Raw genomic sequence first — 10915 nt, forward strand, 5'->3', positions numbered from 1 at the left:
TACACTTCCATGATTTTTAGGTATGTCACCGAGCGGTGTGGCTGTGGCCATAAGTCAGTTTCTGAGCATTGTCCTCCCCACAGTAGGATCCCTGCCCCCGTTTACTGTTAACCCTGTTCCGCCCCTGCGCCCAGCGACCCCTCTTCTGCTTTCTGTCTCTCTATGTTTGCCTTTCTGGACATCTCTGTTTCTCTGTTCTAGACCTGTCACTTTCTTTTGCAAAATTTGAAAAAGTTAGAGGTATTTGATTGATAGGTCCCTAACCAAATGACCAATTTATTCTTACTTTCGCCCCTTAGAGAGAAACACCCAGCCTCTCCGGTGCACAGGAAGTAGTGGTTAGGAAAGGCAGTGCGTTCCTGGGTGTAAGTCCTCCCACACACCCGAGAGCCGCGTCTCCTGGGGCCCTGTCCCGTGCTGACCGTGTGCCCTTGGAGCCTCGGCTCCAGGCGTGCCCTCGTGTGCTGCAGATCAGTCTTGCCCGGCCGCACACTCCTCCCCCAGCGCACTGGGCCTGCACTGCAGCTTTTCTGAGCCTGTTACATTTTACCACAAGTGTTGTGGTAATTTCTTTGTTTTTTCTTTTTGTCTAGTTATTTCCCTCCTTGCTTTGGTCCCTGCTTCTCACCTGTTACTCCTTGAAGGCAGGGAGGCTTTCAGTCACCACTTTGATCTGAATTGTGTCTGTGTGTCCCGTAGGTACGTAACGGGACACATCTGGGCCTGTCCCCCGAGTGAAGGAGATGACTATATCTTCCATTGCCACCCCCCTGATCAGAAAATCCCCAAACCAAAGCGCCTGCAGGAGTGGTACAAGAAGATGCTGGACAAGGCATTTGCAGAACGGATCATTCACGACTACAAGGTACCCGGTGCTGAAACAGGGTGTGGCGGCGGGATGGCGTGTCTTCCTCTCACGCTCACGCACGTTAGAACTGCGTTCACCTACGAGGAGTAGGAAGGAGAAAGTAACAGGATTGGGGCACCTGGGTGGCTCAGTCAGCTGAGCGTCCGAATCTTGATTTCCAGTCAGGTCATGATCGCAGGGTCGCGAGATGAAGCCCCTTGTTGGCCTCCAAGCTGAGCGTGGAGCCTACTTGGGATTCTCTCTGTCCATCTGTCCCTGTCCCCTGCTTGTGTTCTCTTTCTCTCAAAAAAAGAAGAGCGTAGACAAAAGACATAGAAGCCTTTATTTGCAGTCCACCGGGAGTTTTAGCTGGTGTTCTGAAAGCCGCGGTGCCTGTTGAAATCTGATCTCAGCTGTTCGTGTGTCACGACGCACAGCCCCGTCCTCTCCCGGTGGCGTGGCCCCTGCACCTGCTCCCGGGAGCGTCACTCAGTTCCCTCTTCTCACGGACGTGCTTCCTTCACTTTCCAGGACATTTTCAAACAAGCGACCGAAGACAGGCTCACCAGTGCCAAGGAGCTGCCCTATTTTGAGGGTGACTTCTGGCCCAATGTGCTGGAGGAGAGCATTAAGGAGTTGGAGCAAGAAGAAGAAGAGAGGAAGAAGGAGGAGAGCAGTGCAGCCAGTGAGACCACGGAGGTAAAGAGACCCCGCAGGCCCAGCTGCACGCTGAAGGCCGCGTGGATTCGTGCCGTCGGGCCCACGGGCCGTGGCCTTCTTCGTGCTGATGTTTTCGTATGTGCCCCCTCCCCTTCTCACCAGCCACCGCAGGTCAGGACTGGAGCCCGGGGGGCACAGCCCACGCTACGTGCGGGGTGAGCTGAGACATGGGTGCTGGGGACGCGTCACATAGGAGAAGGCACATGGGAGATGCTTGCTCTGGCATCTCTGAGCGGGGCGGGCGGACAGAGCCGAGCAGACCTGCCCTGAGAACAAGACCCTCGGTTGGCGGGCCTCTTTCTTCCGCGTTGTTACGTGCCAGCCCTCCACCTTGGCGCTGCCTTCGTGCACGGGCTCCATGCTTGGCAGTGCGGTGGTGACTCGAGAAGACTCCATCCCTGCCCTCAGGGCGGGGTGGGGGGGGTGGGGGCGTGTCCTAGTAGGAAGAACTAGTGAGGGAGGGGTGGGCCGCCGGGACAGCAGCAGGAGCAGGAGCAGGAAGGAAGGGAGCGCCGCCACCGGGCGGGTGCTGGTGCTCCCGCGGGGCCTGTCTGGAGCAGTGGCCGAGGCCGAGCTGCTGGGAAGAAGCCCAGGCTGCCCCAGGTAAGGAGCCGCCGGCCACAGGAGGAGGCGTGTGAGGGCTGGAGTTGGAAGCAAGCGTGTTGCATTCGGGATGCGTGAGGAGAGGCCGGAGTTTCGATTTGGTTCGTGACTGTAGAGGCAGTGAGGAGCTAATGGGGTGTTTGGGGAGGAGCAGCGGCTCTCTGGCCCGTGAGGGAGCGTCCCGGCTCTGGGCCCTGCTGTGTCCGGGGTCTGAGCCGCTGCGTCAGCGCCTCTGCATGAGGGAGGGGGTGAGGGGGGAGAGCACGTTGGGGGAAGAAGTCAGGAATTGGCTGTGTACTGAGATGCCTGTGAACACCCGCGAGGAGTGAGGGGCTGTGCCCTCAGCTGGGGTCTGTGTCGCAGGTGCACGGTGGCCCGACTTCCTTTCGTTGGGGTCCCCCTGGAGGCGGGATCTGTCATCTGTCCTCTGATGACCACACTGCCCCGCCAGGGTCTCTGGGGGGATAGCAGGAGATCCTGTTGGCGGGCAGACCTTTGAAGGATGTGCCACATGTTAGTGGAAACTTGGGAGTTCCGGCAAGACAGAGAGCACAGCCGAGCTGTGAGCCTCAGCTGAGTGGCTCTTCTGTCTCCGCCACTGCCCTGCATCTCGGAGAGGAGGTGGCCTGAGTCAGAACACGAGCCCAGGGTTCGGGGAGCAGGGGATTCACAGCAGGGAGGAAGGTGGAGCAGCCACAAGCACAGCTTCTGCTTCTGAAGAGAGGGGCTCCTTGAGGGGGACACAGGCCTCGGCTGTGTGTCCTGTCCGAGGAGAACATGCCCACCTCTGGCCTGGTGGTGGTTCCCAGCAAGGGACTTGCCCGTGCTGGAGAGAGTCCGTGTTCTCTGCGTCCAGTTCTCGGAAGCAGCAGGCGGGTCCTGCCCTGGGGACACCTCACCCTCACGGTAGGCGTTGGCTCCCGTTCCGGACGGCGCTCGGCCATGGGGCTGCTCTGCGGCGAAATGGGGAGATGCTTGCAGCAGTGGGGACGAGACAGTGCGGCATCACACGTGGGGGACCCCCCCCTCCCCCCGCATATGTGCATAGGCACAACTCCAAGAAGAAAATCCAAAATTTTGTTGCTCTCGGTAGCAAAAAAAAACAAAACAAAACTTTTTATTTTTTAAATTATTTAGCTATATTTTCTGAATTTTGTGCGGTGAATCTATTTAAGTTCTTAAAAGTAAGTTTAATTTTAACTTTTTAAATAGTTTATTTTGAGAGAGAGTGTGAGAGCACATGCATGCGAGTAGGGGAGGGGCAGAGAGGGAGAGAGACAATCCCAAACAGACTCCATGCTATCCTTTGCGATCATGACCTCAGCTGAAGTCAAGAGCTGGACACGTAACTGACTGAGCCACCCAGGTGCCCCTAAAAGTCAGCTTAATGTTTAGAACAGTTTGAAGGCTTACAGAAAACTCGAGCAGGTATCCGGGGTCCCCCACACTCCACTGGTCTGTCCTGCTGCCACCTTGCACTCCCGTCCCACATGTGTGATGGTGGCTGAACCAGCGTTGATGCGACTTTGTTAACCACAGCCCATGCTCAGTCAGCGCTCTCACTTTCCACCAACGTCCTCCCCTGGCCCGGCCAACATGCCACAAGGGGTCTGCGCTCCCAGGGCAGCTTGGTACTCTCAGACTTGCCTGGGGGCTTCCTCAGTGACCCCCTCTCAGGCACCCGGGGTGTCTGTCTCCTGCTCCGTCTCTGTCTCTCCCCCTCTCCTCCCTCTTGTTGAGAGTGAAGTTCTTTGGACCAGACCCGGCAAACGTCTCCACCCTGGTGCCTGAGCCCTTTCCAGAGTAGGGGCGCTTTAACTGACGAGCGGGACCCCCTTGGACTTCAGCCATGTGGGGCGCTCCTGATGGGTTTTAGGCCCTCTCGGGGCCAGGGAGACGTCCTACCTCGGGCAGCCTTGCCAGGGACGTTGAAATGGAGGGGCTGTTTTGGAGCCCCAGCTCCTACCCATGCAGTGGCTTCTCTTGGCACCTCACCCCTGTCTCGTGCACTATGGATGTTTGGGACCTTTTGCAAGGCAGAGAATCTGCTAGAGTGTGCAGGACGTGGCGTGGAGTGGTGGGGTCCAGTGGCATCGTGTGAAGCCGTGAAAAATAACGGTCCCCCTCAGTTGTTAGGGTCCGAACCAGCGTCCTGGGCACGTTTTCCCTTGAGAAAAGACCTGCTGTGGCCGGCACGGCATGGCTTTTATGTCTGTGTGTCACTGCTGCCCCCCGTCTCACCCCCCCCCCCCCCGCCCCCCCAGGCCTGGCTCCCATCCTCTGCCTCCGTGACTTCCTCTGAAGGCAGCAGTGTGTTTCCAGCCGTGTGCGGGCTCCTGCCCTCGGCTGGGCCTCCTGGAGCCCCCACGGCCTGCGAGCCGGGTGTCCCAGCCCCGGGTGCAGGGTCGGGCGTGGGCAAGAGGAGGCTGGGCTTGTCAGACAGCTTTGCCTGTCATTTTAGGGCAGCCAGGGTGACAGCAAGAATGCCAAGAAGAAGAACAACAAGAAAACCAATAAGAATAAAAGCAGCATCAGTCGAGCCAACAAAAAGAAGCCCAGCATGCCCAACGTGTCCAACGACTTGTCCCAGAAGCTCTACGCCACCATGGAGAAGCACAAAGAGGTAGAGACGCACGGGTGGGCTCTTGGGGGGCCTGTGTTGGCGCCCTTCCTGGGCTGCAGGATAGAGGAGGGGGCCTGGGGCTGTCGGGCAGGGCCAGCCCGGAGAAGGTAGAGCTGCCGGTCACGTGACCCACACGGCACGCCGCCGGCTCCGGGCGGCCCCAGGGAGCCTGGGTGGTCCTGGGCGCCAGCACGCCTGCCCTCCGCGGGGGGGCTCACGCCGCTCTCGCCCACAGGTCTTCTTTGTGATTCACCTGCACGCCGGGCCCGTCATCAACACGCTGCCCCCCATCGTCGACCCTGACCCCCTGCTCAGCTGTGACCTCATGGACGGGCGTGACGCCTTCCTCACCCTTGCCAGAGACAAGCACTGGGAGTTCTCGTCCCTGCGCCGCTCCAAGTGGTCCACGCTGTGCATGCTGGTGGAGCTGCACACACAGGGCCAGGACCGGTTCGTCTACACCTGCAACGAGTGCAAGCACCACGTGGAGACGCGCTGGCACTGCACCGTGTGCGAGGTAGGCCCCTGTCCTCGCCCTCTGCGCGTCGGCAGCCTGCGCTGAGCTCCTAGACGGTGGCCGTTTCCTGGGGGAACAGAGTGACCGAACGAAAGAGGCTCCTCTGCCTCCTGGTCCTCTGGGGTGCTGTTGGTCACGAGGTGGATGTTTCTGAGCTCATGAATACAAGGGTCCTGGTCAGTGTGGGTCAGGGGTGTGTGGTGCACAGCTCCAGACTCCACAACGGGCGTCCAGGATAGGAAGGAAGAAGCCCATCTCCTTTCACAGAGCCTGGTACGGTCCCGGCCCAAGCGAGCATTACCGCAAGGCCACAGATGCGAGTCCGGGGTATGCTTGGCCCCCGGCAGGAGCAGGCAGGTTTCCCGGGGGAGGTGGTGTTTCTGCTGACTTGTTCGGGACGAGATGGTCACGGAGCACTTTCGTCTTACCCCTGGTTTTTTGCTTATGCGGGCCGTGTGTCCGGCACATCCAGGGACCTCGTGCCCGGGCAGGAGCAGGAGAGAGGCGGGCTGTGCTTCCCTTCCGCCAGGATTCCGACTGGTTTCCCCTTTCCATGCCTCCAGTTGTAGGCTTGCTGAGAGGCTGGGATTCCCCTGCCCTAGTGTCGTGCTGGGCCCCTTTGGTTAGGGGTCCTGGACCCCTCCTCCCTTGTCCTGGTGGACCCCGTGATTGCATACACTGGCTCCCCTCTGAGAAGGGGTGTGGGCTGTCATGGGCCCTTTGTCTCCCCCAACAGATAGTCACAGACTCCATCCCCCCACCCACTCCTCACCTCACCAGTGTCACTGTTCAGAATGGTCCCCAGAGTCACATGCCCATAGGAGCAGCTCTGTGATCTCAGGTTGAGGGGGCACATGGGGCCTCTGTAATGCCTTTGTTTTCATTCCCCACTTTGTCTAGCTTCCTTTGGTTCTTTGTCACTTCCCGCTTTTGGGATCTTCGTGTCCTTTCTCAAAAAGGATCGGATCTGGGGCTCCTGGGTGGCTCAGTCGGTTGAGTATCCGGCTCTTGATTTCAGTTCAGGTCATGATCCCAGGGTTGTGGGATCGAGCCCCACATCGGGCTCTGTGCTGAGCATGGAGCCTGCTTGGGATTCTCTCTTTTCCTCTCTCTGTCTCTGTGGCATGTGAGTGCACGCTTTTGCGCTCTCTCGCTCTCCTCTCTCGCTCTCTCAAAATAAATAAGTAAATAAATATGAAAACACAAACCAAAGGATTGGTTTTGGTCACAGGGCTTCCTTCTCTAGACTTGGCTCTGGGTTGCCCCCGTCTCCAGGTGCAACTTTTAAGACCTCTGAGCGCACGCATTTTGTCACTGTGGTCTGAGCCCCGGCCTGTCTTCTGGTGAAGGTCTTCTGGTGAAGACCCTTCTGGGCTGCCCTGCAGAGCTCTGGGGACACACCGGGGTGCCCAGTAGCGACCCCAGAGGGTGAGGGCCGGTTTCTAGAAACCCAGATCGGTGGCACTTCAGTGAGCTTGGGAGGAACTGTCAGTCTTCCCCGGCCAGGTACGGGAGCAGGACGCGGTGGGTCTGCGCAGCGTTCCTCAGGGGCAGAGGGAGGCAGGAGAGGGGACAGGGGTGAGACCGCGGGGCCGGGTGAGGGGCCGGGGCCGGACGTGTCGGGGGGGCCGCCGGGCCGTGCCGGCTTCGCGCTGACCCCCGCCCGCGCGCCCCCTCCCTGTCCGCAGGACTACGACCTGTGCATCAACTGCTACAACACGAAGAGCCACGCCCACAAGATGGTGAAGTGGGGGCTGGGCCTGGACGACGAGGGCAGCAGCCAGGGCGAGCCGCAGTCCAAGAGCCCCCAGGAGTCGCGGCGCCTGAGCATCCAGCGCTGCATCCAGTCCCTGGTGCACGCCTGCCAGTGCCGCAACGCCAACTGCTCGCTGCCGTCCTGCCAGAAGATGAAGCGGGTGGTGCAGCACACCAAGGGCTGCAAGCGCAAGACCAACGGGGGCTGCCCGGTGTGCAAGCAGCTCATCGCCCTCTGCTGCTACCACGCCAAACACTGCCAGGAGAACAAATGCCCGGTGCCCTTCTGCCTCAACATCAAACACAAGCTCCGCCAGCAGCAGATCCAGCACCGCCTGCAGCAGGCTCAGCTCATGCGCCGGCGGATGGCCACCATGAACACCCGCAACGTGCCTCAGCAGAGTCTGCCTTCCCCTACCTCAGCACCGCCCGGGACCCCCACGCAGCAGCCCAGCACGCCCCAGACGCCGCAGCCACCCGCCCAGCCCCAGCCCTCGCCCGTGAGCATGTCACCGGCCGGCTTCCCCGGCGTGGCCCGGACTCAGCCCCCCACCACGGTGTCCGCCGGGAAGCCCGCCAACCAGGTGCCGGCCCCGCCGCCCCCCGCCCAGCCCCCGCCGGCCGCGGTGGAAGCGGCCCGGCAGATCGAGCGCGAGGCGCAGCAGCAGCAGCACCTGTACCGGGTGAACATCAACAACGGCGTGCCCCCGGGGCGCACGGGCATGGTGACCCCGGTGGGCCAGATGGCCCCCGCGGGCCTGAACGTGCCCCGGCCCGGCCCGGTCAGCGGGCCCGTCGTGCCCAACCTGCCGCCCGGGCAGTGGCAGCAGGCGCCTCTCCCCCAGCAGCAGCCGATGCCGGGCATGCCCAGGCCCGTGATGTCCATGCAGGCCCAGCCGGCCGTGGCAGGGCCTCGGATGCCCAGCGTGCAGCCGCCCCGGAGCATCTCGCCCGGCGCCCTGCAGGACCTGTTGCGGACCCTGAAGTCGCCCAGCTCCCCGCAGCAGCAGCAGCAGGTGCTCAACATCCTCAAGTCAAACCCCCAGCTGATGGCGGCTTTCATCAAGCAGCGCACGGCCAAGTACGTGGCCAGTCAGCCAGGCCTCCAGCCCCAGCCCGGCCTCCAGCCCCAGCCCGGCCTCCAGGCCCAGCCCGGCCTGCACCAGCAGCCCGGCCTGCAGAACCTGAACGCCATGCAAGCCGGCGGGCCCCGGCCCGGCGTGCCCCCGCAGCAGCAGGCGATGGGAGGCCTGAACCCCCAGGGCCAGGCCCTGAATATCATGAACCCGGGGCACAACCCCAGCATGGCGAGCATGAACCCGCAGTACAGAGAGATGCTGCGCCGGCAGCTGCTGCAGCAGCAGCAACAGCAGCAGCAGCAGCCGCCGCCGCCGCCGCCGCCACCGCCACAGGGCGGCGCGGGCATGGCCGGGGGCATGGCCGGGCACGGCCAGTTCCAGCAGCCCCAGGGACCCGGAGGCTACCCGCCGGCCATGCAGCAGCAGCGGATGCAGCAGCACCTCCCCATCCAGGGCAGCTCCATGGGCCAGATGGCGGCTCAGATGGGACAGCTCGGCCAGATGGGGCAGCCCGGGCTGGGCGCGGACGGCACCCCCAACATCCAGCAGGCCCTGCAGCAGCGGATTCTGCAGCAGCAGCAGATGAAGCAGCAGATCGGGTCCCCGGGCCAGCCGAACCCCATGAGCCCCCAGCAGCACATGCTCTCAGGACAGCCCCAGGCCTCGCACCTCCCCGGCCAGCAGATGGCCACGTCCCTCAGTAGCCAGGTGCGGTCCCCGGCCCCTGTCCAGTCTCCGCGGCCCCAGTCCCAGCCTCCACATTCCAGCCCGTCGCCACGGATCCAGCCCCAGCCTTCGCCGCACCACGTCTCGCCCCAGACCGGTTCCCCCCACCCAGGACTCGCGGTCACCATGGCCAGCTCCATAGATCAGGGACACTTGGGGAACCCCGAACAGAGTGCAATGCTCCCCCAGCTGAACACCCCCAACAGGAGTGCGTTGTCCAGTGAGCTGTCCCTGGTCGGCGACACCACAGGAGACACCCTAGAAAAGTTTGTGGAGGGTTTGTAGCATTGCGAGAGCATCGCTTTTTTTTGTTTCCCCTTTCATGTTCTTGGACCTTTTGTACTGAAATCCAGGCATCTGGGCTCTTTTTATCCCTAGATGGAACTGCTACTTCCGAGCCATGGAAGGGTAGATTGCTGTTTAAAGAAACAATACAAAGAATATATTTTTTTGTTAAAAACCAGTTGATTTAAATATCTGGTCTCTCTCTCGCTCTCTTTCTCTCTCTCTCTCTCTCTCTCTCTCTTTTTGTTTTTTGTTTTCTGTTTTTGTTTTTTTGTTTTGGGGGGAGGGGGGTTTTGTTTGGATTCTTTTTGTCGTCATTGCTGGTGACTCATGCCTTTTTTTAACGGGAAAAACAAGTTCATTATATTCATATTTTTTATTTGTATTTTCAAGACTTTAAACATTTATGTTTAAAAGTGAGAAGAAAAATAATATTCAGAAACTGATTCTTGAAATAATGCAAGCTTATAATGTATCCCGATAACTTTCTGACGTTGCGGGAAGATTTTTTCTATAGTGAACTCTGTGGGCGTTCTCCAAGTATTACCCCTGGACGGTAGGAGTCGGCTCCTGCGCGCACACACGTACACACCCACACACACCTATCTATACATACTGGCTTACGCCAAACTCTTGTCTTGCAGATGTAGAAATTGTTGCTTTGTTTCTCTGATAAAACTGGTTTTAGACAAAAAATAGAGATGATCACTCTCTTAGACCATGCTAATGTTAATAGAGAAGAAGCATTCTTTTCTTTCTTCTATGTGAAACTTGAAATGAGGAAAAGCAATTCTAGTGTAAATCATGCAAGCGCTATAATTACTATAAATAAGAAAATTCAAGAAGATTCAATCACTGTATAGAATGGTAAAGTACCAACTCATTTCTTATATCATATTGTTAAATAAACTGTGTGCAACAGACAAAAAGGGTGGTCCTTCTTGAATTCATGTACATGGTATTAACACTTAGTGTTCGGGGTTTTGTTATGAAAATGCTGTTTTCAACATTGTATTTGGACTATGCATGTGTTTTCCCCCCCATTGTATATAAAGTACCGCTTAAAATTGATATAAATTACTGAAGTTTTTAACATGTATTCTGTTCTTTAAGATCCCTGTAAGAATGTTTAAGGTTTTTATTTATTTATATATATATTTTTGGAGTCTGTTCTTTGTAAGACACGATTCTGGTGGATTGCTCATGGCGGAGAGGTGGGGATCACGGGCCCGGGGGGCCGTGCGGGTGGCAGCCAGGCCCAGCCGAGCCCGCGGCTTCTCTCTGCAGGGACCGAGGGGGCAAAGCTCGGGGATGGCCTCATGTACTCAGTGCCCCATGGGGAACGTCACCCACGGTTAGGGGTGCAGATGGGTCTGAACAACACTTTGCCTTCTGTCCTCTTCCCGGAACACTCGAGAAAACCCAGAGCAGGGACGGTTCCTGTTGTTGGCAACAGCACCCCCTTCCCCTTCCTGTATGTAAACCCCAGAGTTGATGCGAAAGGTGCCCCGGGGACTGGAGGTGGTACCTGCTTCTCTCCGGGATCCCCAGATCCTGTGCTCCGCAGGGGGAGGATGCCGCAAACCGCTGGGGGGTGCGGAGAAGAGCTGTGGCCTTCCTCCTCCACCTTCTAGAGACAGGGAGGTGCCCCCGCCCTGAGGCCACGGAGGCCGCGCTGTGGTGAAAGGGGACGGGCACGTTGGCCACACGGTCCCCCACCTCACCCCCGGGTCCAGTGTCAGATGCCCTTAACAAGAAGG

At 59.0% G+C, this 10915-nt stretch overlaps 1 protein-coding gene across 3 annotated transcripts in view; it reads left to right on the forward strand.

Moving 5' to 3' along the window:
• CREBBP (CREB binding protein) overlaps positions 1-10248 on the forward strand; it is a 126814-nt gene extending 116566 nt beyond the window's left edge. For all 3 annotated transcript variants that reach the window (XM_047837595.1, XM_047837598.1, XM_047837597.1), the window contains 5 exons: positions 700-865; positions 1379-1546; positions 4632-4793; positions 5029-5310; positions 6999-10248. In XM_047837595.1, coding sequence (XP_047693551.1) covers positions 700-865; positions 1379-1546; positions 4632-4793; positions 5029-5310; positions 6999-9155 — 2935 coding nt within the window. In that variant the 3' untranslated portion in view covers positions 9156-10248. The remainder of the gene's footprint in view (positions 1-699; positions 866-1378; positions 1547-4631; positions 4794-5028; positions 5311-6998) is intronic.
• Positions 10249-10915: the final 667 nt, after the last annotated feature.

The sequence above is a fragment of the Prionailurus viverrinus genome, chromosome E3 (genome assembly GCF_022837055.1).
Source record: "Prionailurus viverrinus isolate Anna chromosome E3, UM_Priviv_1.0, whole genome shotgun sequence".
Taxonomy (NCBI): Eukaryota; Metazoa; Chordata; class Mammalia; order Carnivora; family Felidae; genus Prionailurus; species Prionailurus viverrinus.